Source organism: Clytia hemisphaerica, unplaced genomic scaffold (assembly GCF_902728285.1).
Source record: "Clytia hemisphaerica strain Z4C2 unplaced genomic scaffold, Clytia hemisphaerica genome assembly, whole genome shotgun sequence".
NCBI lineage: Eukaryota > Metazoa > Cnidaria > Hydrozoa > Leptothecata > Clytiidae > Clytia > Clytia hemisphaerica.
In genome coordinates, this window is record NW_027103956.1 from 558,840 (window position 1) to 575,582 (window position 16,743).

General features: G+C 33.1%; 3 protein-coding genes and 1 pseudogene across 3 annotated transcripts; all 4 read left to right on the forward strand.

Annotated features, from left to right (window-relative positions):
* The first annotated feature begins 808 nt into the window (after window positions 1–808).
* On the forward strand, window positions 809–5,949 carry LOC136810161 (luciferin sulfotransferase-like). Its single transcript, XM_067066735.1, has 6 exons — window positions 809–1,021; window positions 1,270–1,369; window positions 1,469–1,631; window positions 1,733–1,961; window positions 4,660–4,793; window positions 5,633–5,949. The coding sequence occupies exons 1-6, from the start codon at window positions 820–822 to the stop codon at window positions 5,795–5,797; spliced, it is 993 nt and encodes a 330-aa protein (XP_066922836.1). The 5' UTR covers window positions 809–819; the 3' UTR covers window positions 5,798–5,949.
* Window positions 5,950–6,146: 197 nt separating this feature from the next.
* LOC136810160 (luciferin sulfotransferase-like) lies at window positions 6,147–9,222 on the forward strand. Its single transcript, XM_067066734.1, has 6 exons — window positions 6,147–6,455; window positions 6,704–6,803; window positions 6,975–7,137; window positions 7,253–7,481; window positions 7,718–7,851; window positions 8,547–9,222. The coding sequence occupies exons 1-6, from the start codon at window positions 6,254–6,256 to the stop codon at window positions 8,709–8,711; spliced, it is 993 nt and encodes a 330-aa protein (XP_066922835.1). The 5' UTR covers window positions 6,147–6,253; the 3' UTR covers window positions 8,712–9,222.
* A 1,139-nt stretch (window positions 9,223–10,361) lies between these two features.
* On the forward strand, window positions 10,362–11,904 carry LOC136810163 (COP9 signalosome complex subunit 5-like; annotated as a pseudogene).
* Window positions 11,905–12,518: 614 nt separating this feature from the next.
* LOC136810162 (luciferin sulfotransferase-like) lies at window positions 12,519–15,366 on the forward strand. The gene is made up of 6 exons (XM_067066736.1): window positions 12,519–12,760; window positions 13,149–13,248; window positions 13,417–13,579; window positions 13,696–13,924; window positions 14,180–14,313; window positions 14,995–15,366. The coding sequence occupies exons 1-6, from the start codon at window positions 12,559–12,561 to the stop codon at window positions 15,157–15,159; spliced, it is 993 nt and encodes a 330-aa protein (XP_066922837.1). The 5' UTR covers window positions 12,519–12,558; the 3' UTR covers window positions 15,160–15,366.
* Window positions 15,367–16,743: the final 1,377 nt, after the last annotated feature.

Here is a 16,743-nt window from a genome sequence, read left to right on the forward strand (position 1 = left end):
GCTCCCCCAAATATTTGAACACCCTTCTTTTTCAGGCTTTTTGGGGGATGTAACCCCCCAACTAGCAGGGGGTTGACGCTATGTCTTTGTTTTTGTTTGTGCAGGGAAATCTGGTAATTCACCCTCTGTTAGTCTGTTACCAGCTTTTCTCAGGATTGGCTCTTTAGTTTTTTCTGATTTTTTTCAGATTTTTTGCGTATTAGCAATGCTCAAAACAGATTTATTTTCTTTCGCCTAAGAAATGCCAGAAATATGCTGAAAATATTATGCTGAAAATTTTCATTTTTGTAGATTTTAACTGGGCCTTTTTCCTTATATTTCTTTGTTTTTCCACACAAAAACATATACTGATAGCAATGCCCACCATCAAGCATGATTCAATTCTTGATATGAGTAAGTCATTTTTCTAGCGGAAACACCCTAAAAAAGCCAGGATTTGACCTCTCTCTGTTACTAGAAATAGAAACACGGAGGTCCAAAACCGGTGCTTCCGTTAAAAATATGACGTCATCTTGACTTACGCATGTCAAGAATTGTCAATAAAACTGATTTTTGAGGTCGGAACTTTCTCAAAATTGATGGAACAGCCTTGAATCACCCGAAAAACAGTCTCTCTTGAATTTCTCAAGCTGTACTTTATACTTTTTCATGAAACTTTGAACACTGATGCAAAATGGCAATACCTAAAGTGTGACAGAGAGAGCCTGATTTTCAATAAACATACTTTTCCGGCCAAAAATAATATATCTTAAATACTGTATATAATAATATATCTTCAATCACTTTAATTTATACTTGGCTCTAGTAAAAATTATTGACATGGAAGTTAAACAAATACCAATCAACAATGAAGATTTACAGAGGTTTAACAGTGACTGTTATACATTTAAAGAGCATCCCTTGAGTATGTTGGAACCATACCATCAAGTCTTTCCATCACTTTATATGGATCACCACAAATCATTTCAAGAAGCTGAAGTTTATGAAGATGATGTTTGGATTTGCACTTTCCCAAAATCAGGTTGAAATATTAACCAAGGAGATTACTTGGTACTAATCTCTGAATTTGTAAAAGATAGATTAAGATTTTCTGTTCTTTAACAAAATCATCACATAATAATTCATACAATTCACCATTCACCATTATTATTGCTTGTTTCCCTTTTTATCAACAATTGTTATTTTTCGATTTTCTTTGAAAGGCCTACCAGGCAGGCAAAGATTGTTAATAAAAGTTTTTCTATTTAATCTCTATTTTTTATGTTCTAGGAACCCGTTGGATGCAAGAAATTGTCTCTTGTCTACGGAATGGAATGGATTTTGAAAAAGTAAAGACCACCTCTTTGAACCTAAGAGTTCCATTCTTTGAGTAAGTTTTTAAAGGAAAATGAGAAAAAATATTCAAGAAGTAATGAAATATTTCTAAATTAATCCTGCCAACTTTATATCATTTGTATTTACAATTTAGTGTATCTGCTGTATGCAGCACTGCAGAGAAGGAACTCAAAGCATTGGGTTCCCTTTGTAAAACTGGAGCTGAACTTGTCAACCATACACCTCGACCAAGGACTATAAAAACTCATCTCAGCTATGAAATGTTGCCTCCAAAGATTCATGAAAAAGGTGCCAAGGTATCAAAGTTTCTTTTCCAAAACTTATGAATAGAATAGAACCTAGTCAGAGATGGACCTCACTGCTATTATTACTATAATTCTTCCTTGATATTTTCTAGATGATAAACGTCATACGAAACCCACGTGATGTTTGTGTATCATTTCTCAATCATCATGTTCTGACAGAAAACTATACTGGTGATTTACAAACCATCGCAGAGATTATGTTACAGGATGTAGGACCTCTCTGTGCTCCTTTCTTTACACATATCCTGAGCTACTGGAACCAACGAGAAAATCCAAATCTTTTGATTGTTCACTATGAAGAGATGCAAAAAGACATAGCTGGTAAGACAGCCTTTTTTATTTTTCACTTGCTTTATAACATATTTGAAAAAACCCATAGTATGTAGATAAAAGTATCTTAGTAATTTCAAATAAAAAGATTCATCTCTGTTTGTATACATGCTTATTCAACATGCATGTTGTTGTCTCATTTTACATGGAAAATCACAGCTTAAAATTTCACAATCAGATGCATGTAAAGATAAATTTCTATACCCCAAAATTACAAAAAAAAACATGCATGTAGTGCGGTATTACACCCCGAAAATGAAACTCATGAATGTAAAAGTGTTTTTTTTAATGAATTTTGTGTATGATCATCAACTTTAAAGGAGAAATCAACATTTTTTTCATATTTTTGAAAAATACCTAAATCACATCATATTGTAGCCTGGGAATCCAAGCTCATATTTTTAGAAAAAACAAAAAATACCTCACCTCACAAAGTTCTAAAATTATAGAGCTTGGTGCAGGTAGATTAGTCTGACACAGAATGTTATAAACAGTCTGTGTGTGAACCCTTGTTGACGTAGACTTTCTGAACTTTGGAAACCCAGGCAAACACACATAATCAACTTACCATAAAAACTCTTTCACAAGCTCTAAAGACTTTCAAAACTACTAAAAACCACATCAAAACATCAGCCACGTGTATTTAGACTTCCAGTCAACAGCCATTTTGTTTATAAATGAATCTATGTTTTCATTTTCATTTGTTTTCCTTTTTTCTGCAAAGTCAGCTTTTTCCATAAATTATGCGCGCGCATCGAAATTATCAAAATGCACGCGAAAGTACTGCTAAGTAATACGCCGAAAGCTGGCCAATCAGGCCGAACCTGCATTGCAGGGAAAAATGTCCCTGCAGGCGAGTTACCTGCACCAAGCGTTAAACCAGCAGCAAAAATATCATAAACTAGACTGTGAAAAAAGTTTAACGCTTGGATTCCCAGGCTAATCATATTGCTGTGTCAATTTAAGACGGCCTTAAGTCCATTTTTTCCATTTTGAGATAATCGACTTTAAAGGTTGAGATGTGTTGGACTTAAGGCTACACATTTCATGTCAATATTTTAGAAAATGAATAGAATTAGAAACTATAGTTAGCCCTAAGATTTAGGACTTAAGGCTGTTTATGATTGATATATTATGGAACATTCTAAATTCTTATTTTTTTTGAATTGCAAAAATACACCTCTTTCCCATTAGAATTCTGTGGATTTAAGGCCGTTTTTGAAAAGCGTGCATGCTGAAATAGGGGGTTATGGTCGACAAAATGGACTTAAGTCGATATACTAATAAGAAATTAATGACATCTGAAATTATTTTCCACTAAAAACTTCTCTAGCAAAAGATATAGCTCATTTTTGTTTACAGAAAATCTAATCTTTTTAAAACAACGCATTTTATGTTAGGGGAATAGGTTGAGCCATCTGTTTGATGTGAAAGTGTTTATAAAGTATAATTGGAAAAGCTCTTGCTTTTAGTTGATAAAGAACTCTTAAACTTTTTTAAACTTTTACAACTTAACTTTTTTAATGTGTAGCCAAAACTTTTTATATCCACATATGGGTTAGCCAAGAGAAGGATATCATTTAAGCCATTTTTGAGTGGAGTAAAACTATGTTTGAACTTTTGAAAACAACCAAGTGAAAATAATTTCAGAGTCCATTGAAAAAATTGAATTTTTCATTGGAATAAGCAGAAAACCTCTTTTTTAGCGGCTAGTTCGAAACGCAGGTCACCCACCTCATTTTGTGATAACGCCATTATTTCCATAATTTAGGTGTCACTTTGTCAATATTAGGGGTTGATGATTTGTCCTTGAAATCTTAATAGCATATTTTGTTTGTATACAACATGTCCATTATGCATATAATATTTAAAAAAACATGTTATGAATGGCATGTTACGAGTGCAGTACAGTTTTCTGGACTGTAGTTTATATGACCTGTAACCTGTGACCTGCGTTTCAAACTAGCCGCTTCTATAATCCATGTCAAACTGAATCTTACCCGAAATGATTTTGCATTATTTCTCGTTTACAAATTATCAAGCTTTTAAGTCGCACAAAATTCATAAAAAGTATGAACCATATGATGTCACAAACATGTGTAAAGTAAGGGTTCATTTTAAACAAATTATACGCTTTTTGAAGAAGGTTTGATACAAAATAAGACAGAGGCTGAGAGTGGAAGTGATTTTTTTTTCGGGGAGGGGGGTACTTGTTTTGAAAACAACTATAGGTTTGGCCCAAAAATTTTTGAGACATACAGATGGGAAATATACACATGTTCAAGAGCACGAGTAGCACGATATTGAATAATTTAGTTTAATTTCCTTGCTTACGAAGGAAGAATTCATTTCATTTGAAAATTTTCATATTTTCATAGGAATAAGGTAATTTGCTACCATTACAGTAAAGGTACAGCTAAAAACATACCCTTACAGTGCAGCACTGGTCAAAACATACCCTTACGGTGCACTAGCGAATCTTGAAAAATTGACCCTTAAGTGCCGCACGTCTGGTAAATCATTTACCTTGAGTGCCCCCCGGGTATTTTTTCGAAGTTCTGCTATATTATCTTGTACTTTCTTATTATTCTTGTAATTTCAGAGAATATGAAAAAAATTAATTGCTGCACTTACAGCATCACTAATTATCAAACCTTTCTTTTTTCGTTTTCTTTTGCTTTTCTTATAGGTGTTATCAAGCGAGTGGCCAAGTTTATAGGCACAGAAGAATATTCAGATAACCAAATAGCAAAACTTATTGACCACACATCAGTGGATAAAATGAGAGTCAACCCTATGGTCAATGGGACAGGAGTTATAGATGTAATTACACTTTCTTCAATTAATTAATCATAGCCAAAAGTGGGCAATGCTCTTGACTCAACATCAGATGCCTAAAATTGATTTTTTAAAGGGTTTCGTATTTTCAAATGAAGTGTTTTCCACCACCCTTCATAGGAATAGGAACTCATAGAAAGAATTTGATTTGAAGCCTTCATAAAAAAAGTGCAAGGTCTTGCAAAGTTAGGCTAGTTTTAGAATGTTTAGATTTTAGGTAGATCTAGGCGTGCGATGACCACATTTAAATTTTTCTTATATGCCGAATCCTGTATACTGGATCTATATGTTCTATATTTTTAGTGAACAGAGCTATTTAGTAATTAGCATAAAAATGCCTTTTTGATAAATCTGATAGGTCAAAACACTTTTAAGAAATCTAAGGTTTTTTTTTCATTATAACATAACTTTGGATCTAGTTAACCAATTTTTAGAAAAGACCCCATGTTTTGAGTTTATATTCTTAAAAAATCATCAACCTAAACATTTTTATTTTAAACAGGGTTACCTATTTCTGCCACATCCGTTAGATCTTATTCATATTTCTGTTTTTATTTTTTTCTTCAAATTAAAGCTACTGACCTTTAGACCATGTTCACATTTTACGATTTGGTTTTGATCCGAAAGGAAATGAGGTCATTTCATGGGTTAGAAGTGACGTTTGATTTGAATGTAACCAATGGCTTCATTTTGTTTCAGAGAGAAACGAAACCGTAGCGTGTGAACCTGGTCTTTAAGCAACCTAGAGACATTTCAATTCTTATGATTGGCAATCATTTGAACAATTTTGAAAATATCCATCATGAAGGTAAAATTTATTTTAGACTGCAATGGCAGCAATGAAGAATGAGCAAAAGGGAAGTTTTATCAACACTGGGAAGACAGGAGGATGGAAAAACAAACTCACTGAAGAAACTATTGAGAGATTTAAAAAATGGGAAGGGAAATGGTTGAAGGACACTGGATTAATGTTTGCTTATGAAGTTTGATTTTTTATTTAATATCATTTATTTAATTTTTTAGTTAGCATTTTACAATTATTTTTTAAAAGATTGAAACTTTTTTTTGTTTCAGCATTTTTCCAAATTGGGCTGAATGGGGGGAAATTTAGGAAAACAATATAAGATTTGTTTATTGGTCACATGAGATTATCTTTCCTATCTGCTGGGTACGCAGCAACAAAAATGTTTTTCTCTTCAAAGTGAATTTTATTGAGGTCTAAAGATTTTTAAGAAAACCATTCCTTTCTATGATAAAGAAGAAAGATAAAGTTAAATTTAGAACCTGGTAGTATGTCAGTAGTATACTGAAGAAGAGTTTTTCACTCAACTGGTTCTCAAGAAAATTACCCTAAGCGAAATTAAGTATAGATGATATTTACACGTCTTACTCTGCCAACCATTCTTATATAACAATTTGAAATTAGATTAAAAAAACAAAAAACAATGGAAATTAAACAAATACCAATCAACAATGAAGATTTACAGAGGTTCAACAGTGACTGTTATACATTTAAAGAGCATCCCTTGAGTATGTTGGAACCATACCATCAAGTCTTTCCATCACTTTATATGGATCACCACAAATCATTTCAAGAAGCTGAAGTTTATGAAGATGATGTTTGGATTTGCACTTTCCCAAAATCAGGTTGAAATATTAACCAAGGAGATTACTTGGTACTGATCTCTGAATTTGTAAAAGATAGATTAAGATTTTCTGTTCTTTAACAAAATCATCACATAATAATTCATACAATTCACCATTCACCATTATTATTACTTGTTTCCCTTTTTATCAACAATTGTTATTTTTCAATTTTCTTTGAAAGGCCTAACAGGCAGGCAAAGATTGTTGACAAAAGTTTTTCTATTTAATCTCTATTTTTTATGTTCTAGGAACCCGTTGGATGCAAGAAATTGTCTCTTGTCTGAGGAATGGCTTGGATTTTGAAAAAGCAAAATCAAGTCCTCTAGGCTTAAGAGTACCTTTCTTTGAGTAAATATGTTTTTTTCGTATTTAAAGAAGTATTGGCTGAAATTCTTGGGCTGAACTAAATGGGAAATATCAAAACTGAAGATAAGATTGAAATAGATATTCAAAAGATTAACTTTCTTTGTTGTCAATAAGCATCAATGGTCTACAATACATAATCTTTTCTCATTTTAGTTTTTCAGCCGTCTCTTGTAACGCAGAAAAGATGCTTAAAGCTTATGGTTCTTCTTGCAAAACAGGAGCTGAACTTGTTAATCATACACTTCGACCAAGGACCATAAAAACCCATCTCAGCTATGAAATGTTGCCTCCAAAGATTCATGAAAAAGGTGCCAAGGTACCAGAACTTGTTTTTAGTTGATATACGGATTCAATTGAAACAGTTTGATTTTTTTATGTTAAAAATTCTCTGATTTTGATTTTTTTAACCAATGCAAATGATTTCTATTCAGATGATCAATGTAATACGAAACCCACGTGATGTTTGTGTATCATTTCTCAACCATCATGTTCTGACAGAAAACTACACTGGTGATTTACAAACCATCGCAGAGATTATGTTACAGGATGTAGGACCTATCTATGCACCTTTCTTTACACATATCCTGAGCTACTGGAACCAACGAGAAAATCCAAATCTTTTGATTGTTCACTATGAAGAGATGCAAAAGGATGTAACTGGTTAAAATTTCTTTTGAATTTGTTTTTAACGAGGTCTAATTTTAACAATTGAGCAGGGCATATAATGTTAAAATCGTTACATGGGTGTTTCAGGTAAGAATCCAAAATGGGTTGAATACACTTATCACCCTTAGCGGAAATACCTGGAAAAGGTTTGGCAACGGCGTCAAGTTAAAAAGTACTTGTGTGAAAATTTAAGATAACTTAGTAGATTGAAATCTTTAACCATTTTCCAGGTGTCATCAAACGAGTGGCCAAGTTTATTGGTACAGAGGAATATTCAGATGGTCAAATAGCAAAACTTGTAGAGCATACATCTGTGGATAAAATGAGAGCCAATCCAATGGTCAATGTGACTGGACCAATTGATGTAATTATTTAAAACCAATTAATTTGAAATGAGTCTGAGTAAAAGTTAAAAATTCTTTATGGATATTTTTAATCAAATTATGCTTTTAAGACTTAAGAATCAGGGGGGGGGGTGTACAGCTGCAGGGTACATACCCACAGCCAGGTGGTGGTGTCTAATTTTAAATTTCATTTATTACCAGGTTCTATATTTGGGGTGGGTGGGCCATTTCAATTCATTTCAAGTATCTGCTACTGATTTTGGTATTTGGTGGGTAAAATGGGTAAAAATGGTAAAAATTTATCAATTTTGGCAAATCCGAAAAAAATTCCATAAAAATTAGATTTCATTTTAATTTCACGATTTTGGTGAGGTGAAATTGACTGCTAGGTATTACAAGGTACTTTTCCAGAGTTATTTAGCCATACTTTCCTTGGTGACCAGCTTCCAAATAGGGGGCGGAGGTCCTTTTTTCTTCAAAAAAAGTTGGTACCTTATACTATCTAAGATGTCTATTACAAATCTTTTTGAAAATCAGGTTTATTACCCCCTGTTGCAATTATATTTCTAGTAAAAAGCTATGGTATAGCCAGGTAGAGCTGGAGTTTGCTTTATTGAAAGAACGGGCTAATTATAGTCACATCCCTTTATTTGAATTGGATGAATAAAACGTTTTAATTGTTTTTTTTAACCGTTGCTTCTTTCTTCAATTTTAGAAACTAAAGGCAGCAATGAAGAATGAGCAGAAAGGGACTTTTATCAACACTGGAAAGACAGGAGGATGGAAAAACAAACTCACTGAAGAAACTATTGAGAGGTTTAAAAAATGGGAAGAGAAATGGTTGAAAGACACTGGATTGTTGTTTGTTTACGAAGTTTGATTTTTTTAACACATAATAATTTTTTTCATCACACATAAATTTAGCAATTTTACGAAAAACAGTTTTTATATTTTTTTAATTTTTATAGAAATTTTAAAAAGTTGGGCTACTATTATAAACTGGGCTTAGATTGATGTTACACTTTATTTTTTAGATTCGTAAAAACCTTTCCTCTAAAGGTGACTTTTTATTTTACCATGCTGTGACAGGTGCCTAATTATGGGGCTTTGTTTGTTCATTTTTTTATATCCCCAAAATATTGATTTTTATTAAAGTTCATCACCTATACAGTGTGTCCCAAAAAAAGCAGATAAATTTAATTATAAATTATGATCCTCATAAGTTATGCCAAACTGTATAATTCGTATAATTCGTATTTCAGTCTAAAAAACCTGAATATTGATTGAACAGACAATTGTAATCTTATTTCAATTATTCTAAGCCCTTTTTTCAGGACACACTGTATAACTGAGTGCAAGACTCGTTTAGGTTTTCATGTAATATTAACATATTTTCAGTTGTCCTTCAATAATTTCATTTTGTTTGACCAGAAATTGTATGATTTTTCATTACAGCAATTAACAAGGGAAATCTTAGTACTTGGATTATATCAGGGGGGGGCACGCAGTTACTACAAGACATGATGTGTAGTAAGTGCTTTTTCAACACTTTTTTTCAGGACCACCACCCTTTGCAGTTACTACACCTTGGTAGTAACTGTTTTCAGAAAAGATTTCCAGGTACCACCCCTGTTTTTGAGTGATATCATATAAAACATGCTCGAAATTACGATTATTTTTCAACCTAAAGCCATTTTTGTGCTAGATTTTCTTTAATTTACTTGGTTAACAGCTTTTGAGAACATTTTAATGATAATCATGGCATGGACCAGGGGTTTAGGTACCCCCTAAGAAAATAGGTACCCCCTGAATTTTAGGTACCCCCAAACAACAGACGTTAGTAGGTACCCCCTGTGATTGGTACCCCTTGTGACTGGAGTAAATTTTCAGGTACCCCTGTATATGTCAAAAAATGAGAAAATTGTATATTTTTATAATTAAAAAGAATAATGATAGTGTTAGATAAAAGCAAGATATAAAATATAGTTCCTGGGCTGGCCAGACCTTACTGTATAAAAGTTAGGTACCCCAAGAGATCATAGGTACCCTCTGAAATTAAAAAAAATCCAGCCCCCAGCCTTTTTCAGGAAGATTTTGGTTGTAGTCCCCCCCTGCGGGCTGGGTGGGGGGGGGGTTCATGCCATGATAATTAGGGAAAGCATAATTTCAAAGTTGGGTCAGAAAAATTTCAAATTTTTTTCGTCCATTTATAACAAAAATATTTTTTTTAACAAAGAATTTTTTCACAAAAAAATTCATTTCTTGTGAAAAATTTTGAAAGTTCTTTAAAAAGAATTAAAATTTTAGCACTTACTACACCAAAAGTGCTAGTTTTAGTGTTTGGCACCACCCCCAAACAGCAGTTACTACACTGTGTAGTAACTGTTTTCATAACTTCTGAATACAGTACCACCACGGTAGTAAGTGTCATACTGTCTTGTAGTAACTGCGTGCCCCCCCTGATTATATATACAAGATCCGCGAAACTTTTTCATTATGAGCATCATCCACAACTTGACTTTTCAGATTTTAAACAAAAAATTAAAAAATAGATAAATAAATAAAATAAAGCTTCAAGATGGATAGTGAAATGGCAAAGAAGACATTTGAGCTGCAAAACAATATTGAGACTGTCAATACAGTGGATGAGATTTATAAATATATAGTCAAGAAAAACAGCAAGAAATACTATCAAGAAAACCATAGACTAAAAAGTATGTTATCTGATTATTTCCTTTTTACTCCTTCAAATGTGTTGGCACAATATATCTTTGGAAACATCAGGTTTTGCTCATTGTCGATATTTGATCAGCCATCTCATATTCCTTCTTTGTAGTCCGCATTACTTCAAGAATATCAAAGTATCAGCTCTTGCATTACTGAAGATGGTAAGCTCTTGACTTTTAAAGTGACATTGGGATCTCTCTTTATTTCCCCCAATGGTTCCAACACATTTGGATCAATTTTCATCCTAATTATCCTAATTGTTCCCACAATATCTTGATAAGTATAGTACACCATATGAACAATCCTGAAGCGATGCTTATTCTCAAAAAATATACATTTGTATCCAGATTTTCTGTGAAAACTTTCAAGTTACAGCAGCTAATACGATGGCAAATTTACCCCCCCCCCACTGCACCTGTAATTTCTATAAGCCTTGTTTTCGTAGAGAAGTTGATATGTTCCATTCAACCATGTTGTTTTCATAATCATTCATTTACCAGGTGATGCATGCACGATCAGGGGGGACACTGGAAGGCATGGGTTTGGTGTTAGGGAAAGTTGACGGAGACACCATGATCGTGATTGATGCACCATGATCGTGAGGGATGCCTTTGCATTGCCCGTTTAAGGGACTGAGACGAGAGTCAATGCACAAGCTGCTGCTTATGAATACATGACACAATATATCGAATCTTCAAAATCTGTGAGTTTCATGCTTTTACAGAAATTATTGTCAAAACGAAAAATGAGCTATTTATTATTTATATTTAGCATGCTTTTAAAATTCACGAGAGTGTCAGATATTTGCCACCGATTATGAAGAGCGTTTGACTAACATCATCACAAGCCCCCCCCCCATGAGCCATCTACTTTTTATTGTTCTTCAGTTTTTCTTTGGGTAGGTTGGACGTTTAGAAAATGTGATTGGTTGGTACCATTCACATCCTGGATACGGATGCTGGCTTTCTGGTATCGACGTGCCCACACAAATGGTCAACCTACAGTTTCAAGAACAATTTGTAGCTATCGTTGTAAGATCTCTTTCTTTATCATGTCACTTTGCAGGAGTTGCTTGATTGCTTAAAGGTATAGGGGACGCTTACTTTGGATCTATAAATACTGTTTTGATTAAAATGAATTCCTCCAATTCGTGTCTTTATCTATTTGTGTTATTTTGGACCTACCTCTTGCATCACCTTCGGTATGATAACAAGAGTTGATCAAAATAGTACCAAAAGTATCATATTTTATAAATATTTAAATATTTTTATTCCCTTTTTGGTATTTTTGAAAAAAAATGACGTCACTGTCTTTGTATCTCTAAAACATATCTCTTGGAGCACTTAGGGTTTTCAAAACATGTCAAATTATATTCACTGTCAGCAACCTATTGAGCATGAAAAAATATTTTGTTGTAAATAGGTGTACTCGCCTCATTTTGTGACAACGTTATTATTTTCATAATTTAGCTGCCACTTTGTCAAAATTTAGGGTTGATGATTTGTCCTTGCACTTGTTCTGAAAACAACCATACCTTAGGCTCAAAAATTGACTTTCAAAATCAGACCCTTGCCTCACAGTGTAGAAATAGGCTACGAAATTTAACCCCCTTACAAACGGACAGAAACGGACAAAAAGTACCCCCTTACTTACAGTGCATCATTCTTTTCATCAGACCTGTTCAATGAAACACCTCCCTTTCAAAAAGGTAATTTTTGAGACATACAGATGGGAAATATACCTGAGATCTTTAAAGTGAATTTTATTGAGGTCTAAAGATTTTTAAGAGAACCATTCCTTTCTATGATAAAGAAGACAGATAAAGTTAAATATAGGACCTTGTAGTATGTCAGGAGTATACTGAAGAACAGTTTTTCACTCAACTGGTTCGCAAGAAAATCATCCTAAGCGAAATTAAGTATAGATGATATTTACACGTCTTACTCTGCCGACGATTCTTATATAACAATTTGAAATTAGATTAAAAAAAACAAAAAACAATGGAAATTAAACAAATACCAATCAACAATGAAGATTTGGAGAAGTTTAGCAGCCATTGTCATACATATAAAGATCATCCCTTGAGTATGTTGGAACCATACCATCAAGTCTTTCCACCATTTTATATGGATCACCACAAATCATTTCAAGAAGCTGAAGTTTATGAAGATGATGTTTGGATTTGCACTTTCCCAAAATCAGGTAGAATTTAATGGGTGCTTATTTTGTGTATTCACAGCTTGAATTACAAACTTTTTCCATATGGCAAATAATGTACCCTTGTGTCAGTTTAACCCGAATCTCCTTTGACATAGGTTTGAGATTGATCTTTGTAAATAAAACCTTTTTTTCTTCACGAGTGCATATTGAAGCAGCCGGCATCCTAGGTATGTGAAGCTTTAAATAAGTGAAACCAATTACTGTCCGGTTTAACTACTATTACAGCAAAACTATAATTGTTTAAAGTTTTTATAGATGTTTTGAATTATGGAAAAGGATGATTTAGAGTAATTAGAAGTGTTCAATTCCAATATAACAAAGATCAAATCATTAGTATTTTTGAATGATTTACTATTCTTTACTTTTCCAGGAACCCGCTGGATGCAAGAAATTGTCTCTTGTCTGAGGAATGGCTTGGATTTTGAAAAAGCAAAATCAAGTCCTCTAGGCTTAAGAGTACCTTTCTTTGAGTAAATATGTTTTTTTATATTTAAAAGTATTGGCTGAAATTCTTGGGCTGAACTAAATGGGAAATATCAAAACTGAAGATTAGATTGAAATAGATATTCAAAAGATTAACTTTCTTTGTAGTTAATAAGTATCAATGGTCTACAATACATAATCTTTTCTCATTTCAGTTTTTCAGCCGTCTCTTATAATGCAGAAAAGATACTCAAAGGTTATGGTTCTTCTTGCAAAACAGGAGCTGAACTTGTTAATCATACACTTCGACCAAGGACCATAAAAACCCATCTCAGCTATGAAATGTTGCCTCCAAAGATTCATGAAAAAGGTACCAAGGTACCAGAACTTGTTTTTAGCTGATATACGGATTCAATTGAAACAGTTTGATTTTTTTAATGTTAAAAATTCCCTGATTTTGATTTTTTTAACCAATGGAAATGATTTCTATTCAGATGATCAATGTAATACGAAACCCACGTGATGTTTGTGTATCATTTCTCAACCATCATGTTCTTACACAAAACTACACTGGTGATTTACAAACCATCGCAGAGATTATGTTACAGGATGTAGGACCTATCAGTGCACCTTTCTTTACACATATCCTGAGCTACTGGAACCAACGAAAAAATCCAAATCTTTTGATTGTTCACTATGAAGAGATGCAAAAAGATATAACTGGTTTATATAAAATTTATATATAAATTTCTTTTGAATTTATTTTTAATGAGGTCTAATTTTAACAATTTAGCAGGGCATGATAATGTTAAAATCCAAAATCTTTACATAGGTGTTTCAGGTAAGAATCCAAAATGGGTTGAATACACTTATTACCCTTAGCAGAAATACCTGGAAAAGTCTTGGCGTCAAATTAAAAAGTACTTTTGTGAAAATTTAAGATAACTTAGTAGATTGAAATCTTTAACCATCTTTCAGGTGTCATTAAACGAGTGGCCAAGTTTATTTGTACAGAGGAATATTCAGATGATCAAATAGCAAAACTTGTAGAGCATACATCTGTGGATAAAATGAGAGCCAATCCAATGGTCAATGTGACTGGACCAATTGATGTAATTATTTTTAAACCCATCAATTTGATAATGAGTCTGAGTAAAAGTTAAATTCTTTATGGATATTTTTAATCAAAGATTTTTGTAATCAGGGGGGGGGTGTACAGCTGCAGGGTACAGACCCACAGCCAGGTGGACTGGTGGTGTCTTATTTTCAATTTCATTTATTACCAGGTTCTATATTTGGGATGGGTGGGCCATTTCAACTCATTTCAAGCAAGTATCTGGTACTGATTCTGGTATTTTTGGTGGGTAAAATGGGTAAAAATGGTTAAAATTTATCTGTTTTGGCAAATCCGAAAAAAATTCCGTAAAAATTAGATTTCATTTTAATTTCACGATTTTGGTGAGGTGGACTGCTAGGTATTACAAGATACTTTTCCAGAGTTATTTAGCCATTTTCCTTGGTGACCAGCTTCCAAACAGGAGACGGAGGAGGTCCTTTTTTTCTTCAAAAAAAGTTGGTACCTTAAACTATCTAAGATATCTAATACAAATCTTTTTGAAATCAGGTTTATTACCCCCTGTTGCAATAATTATTCTAGTAAAACAGCTATGGTATAGCTGGAGTTTGTTTTATTGAAAGAACGGGCTAATTATAGTGACATCCCTTTATTTGACTTGGATGAATAAAACGTTTTAATTATTTTTTTTGACCGTTGCTTCTTTCTTCAATTTTAGAAACTAAAGGCAGCAATGAAGAATGAGCAGAAAGGGACTTTTATCAACACTGGAAAGACAGGAGGATGGAAAAACAAACTCACTGAAGAAACTATCGAGAGGTTTAAAAAATGGGAAGAGAAATGGTTGAAAGACACTGGATTGTTGTTTGTTTACGAAGTTTGATTTTTTTAACACAATAATTTTTTTCAACGCACATTTGTTTTAGCAATTTTACGAAAAACATAGTTTTTATTTTTTTTTAATTTTTATAGAAATTTTAAAAAGTTGGGCTTCTATTATACACTGGGCTTAGATTGATGTTACACTTTATTTTTTAGATTCGTAAAAACGTTTCCTCTAAAGGAGACTTTTTATTTTACCATGCTCTGACAGGTGCCTAATTATGGGGCTTTGTTTGTTAATTTTTATATATCCCCCAAAATATTGATTTTTATTAAAGTTCATCACCTATACAGTGTGTCCCAAAAAAGCAGATAAATTTAATTATAAATTAAGATCCTCGTAAGTTATCCCAAACTGTATAATTCATATAATTCGTATTTCAGTCTCAAAAACCTGAATATTGATTGAACAGACAATTGTAATCTTATTTCAATTATTCTAAGCCCTTTTTTCAGGACACACTGTATAATTGAGTGCAAGACTCGTTTTAGGTTTCATGTATATTAACATTTTTCAGTTGTCCTTTAAAATTTCTTTGTTTGACCAGAAATTGTATGATTTTGCATTCAGCCATTGAATACAAGGAAATCTTAGTACTTGGATAATATATACAAGATCCGCGAAACTTATTCATTATGAGCATCATCCACAACTTGACTTTTCAGATTTTAAACAAAAAATTAAAAAATAGATAAATAAATAAAATAAAGCTTCAAGGTGGATAGTGAAATGGCAAAGAAGACATTTGAGCTACAAAACAATATTGAGACTGTCAATACAGTGGATGAAATTTATAAATATAGTCAAGAACAACAGCAAGAAATACTATCAAGAAAACCATGGACTAAAGAGTATATTATCTGAGTATTTCTTTTTACTACTTCAAATTTCGGCACAATATATCTGTGAAACATAAGGTGTTGCTCATTGTCTATATTTGATCAGCCATCTCATATTCCTTCTTTGTAGTCCGCATTACTTCAAGAATATCAAAGTATCAGCTCTTGCATTACTAAGGTAAGCTATTGACTTTTAAAGTAACATTGGGATCTCCCTTTATTCCCCCCAATGGTTCCAACACATTTGGATTGTTCTTCATCCTAATTATCCTGATTGTTCCAACAATCTCTTGATAAGTATAGAACACCATAAGAACAATCCTGAAGAGATACTTTTTCTTGAAAAAATATACATTTGTATCCAGATTTTCTGTGAAAACTTTCAAGTTACAGCAGCTAATACGATGGCAAATGTTACCCCATGCCTATAATTCTCTCAGCCTTGTTTCGTAGCAAGTTATAGGTCAACAAGTGTTTTTAATCATTCATAAGCACCAGTAATGCATACACTCAGGGTGGACCTGGAAGTCATGTGTTGATTCGGGTAAATTACGAGACACCATGATCGAAGGGAGCTGTGCATTACCCGTTGAAGGACTGAGACGAGAGTCAATGCACAAGCTGCTGCTTATGAATACATGATACAATATATCGAATCTTCAAAATCTGTGAGTTTCATGCTTACAGAAATTATTGTTAAAAAGGAAAATGAGCTATCAATGAAGTATTTGTCACAGATGTAAAG

What these genes read in the sequence shown, in the direction of transcription:
- LOC136810161 (XM_067066735.1), top strand. Translation starts at nt 820, where the DNA reads ATGGAAGTTAAACAAATACCAATCAACAATGAAGATTTACAGAGGTTT. An exon ending in TTGCACTTTCCCAAAATCAG is followed by an intron (nt 1,022 to 1,269) that starts GTTGAAATATTA and finishes TTTATGTTCTAG; the next exon opens with GAACCCGTTGGATGCAAGAA. An exon ending in ATGGGACAGGAGTTATAGAT is followed by an intron (nt 4,794 to 5,632) that starts GTAATTACACTT and finishes AATTTATTTTAG; the next exon opens with ACTGCAATGGCAGCAATGAA.
- LOC136810160 (XM_067066734.1), top strand. Translation starts at nt 6,254, where the DNA reads ATGGAAATTAAACAAATACCAATCAACAATGAAGATTTACAGAGGTTC. An exon ending in TTAAGAGTACCTTTCTTTGA is followed by an intron (nt 6,804 to 6,974) that starts GTAAATATGTTT and finishes TTCTCATTTTAG; the next exon opens with TTTTTCAGCCGTCTCTTGTA. An exon ending in ATGTGACTGGACCAATTGAT is followed by an intron (nt 7,852 to 8,546) that starts GTAATTATTTAA and finishes CTTCAATTTTAG; the next exon opens with AAACTAAAGGCAGCAATGAA.
- LOC136810162 (XM_067066736.1), top strand. Translation starts at nt 12,559, where the DNA reads ATGGAAATTAAACAAATACCAATCAACAATGAAGATTTGGAGAAGTTT. An exon ending in TTGCACTTTCCCAAAATCAG is followed by an intron (nt 12,761 to 13,148) that starts GTAGAATTTAAT and finishes TTACTTTTCCAG; the next exon opens with GAACCCGCTGGATGCAAGAA. An exon ending in TTAAGAGTACCTTTCTTTGA is followed by an intron (nt 13,249 to 13,416) that starts GTAAATATGTTT and finishes TTCTCATTTCAG; the next exon opens with TTTTTCAGCCGTCTCTTATA.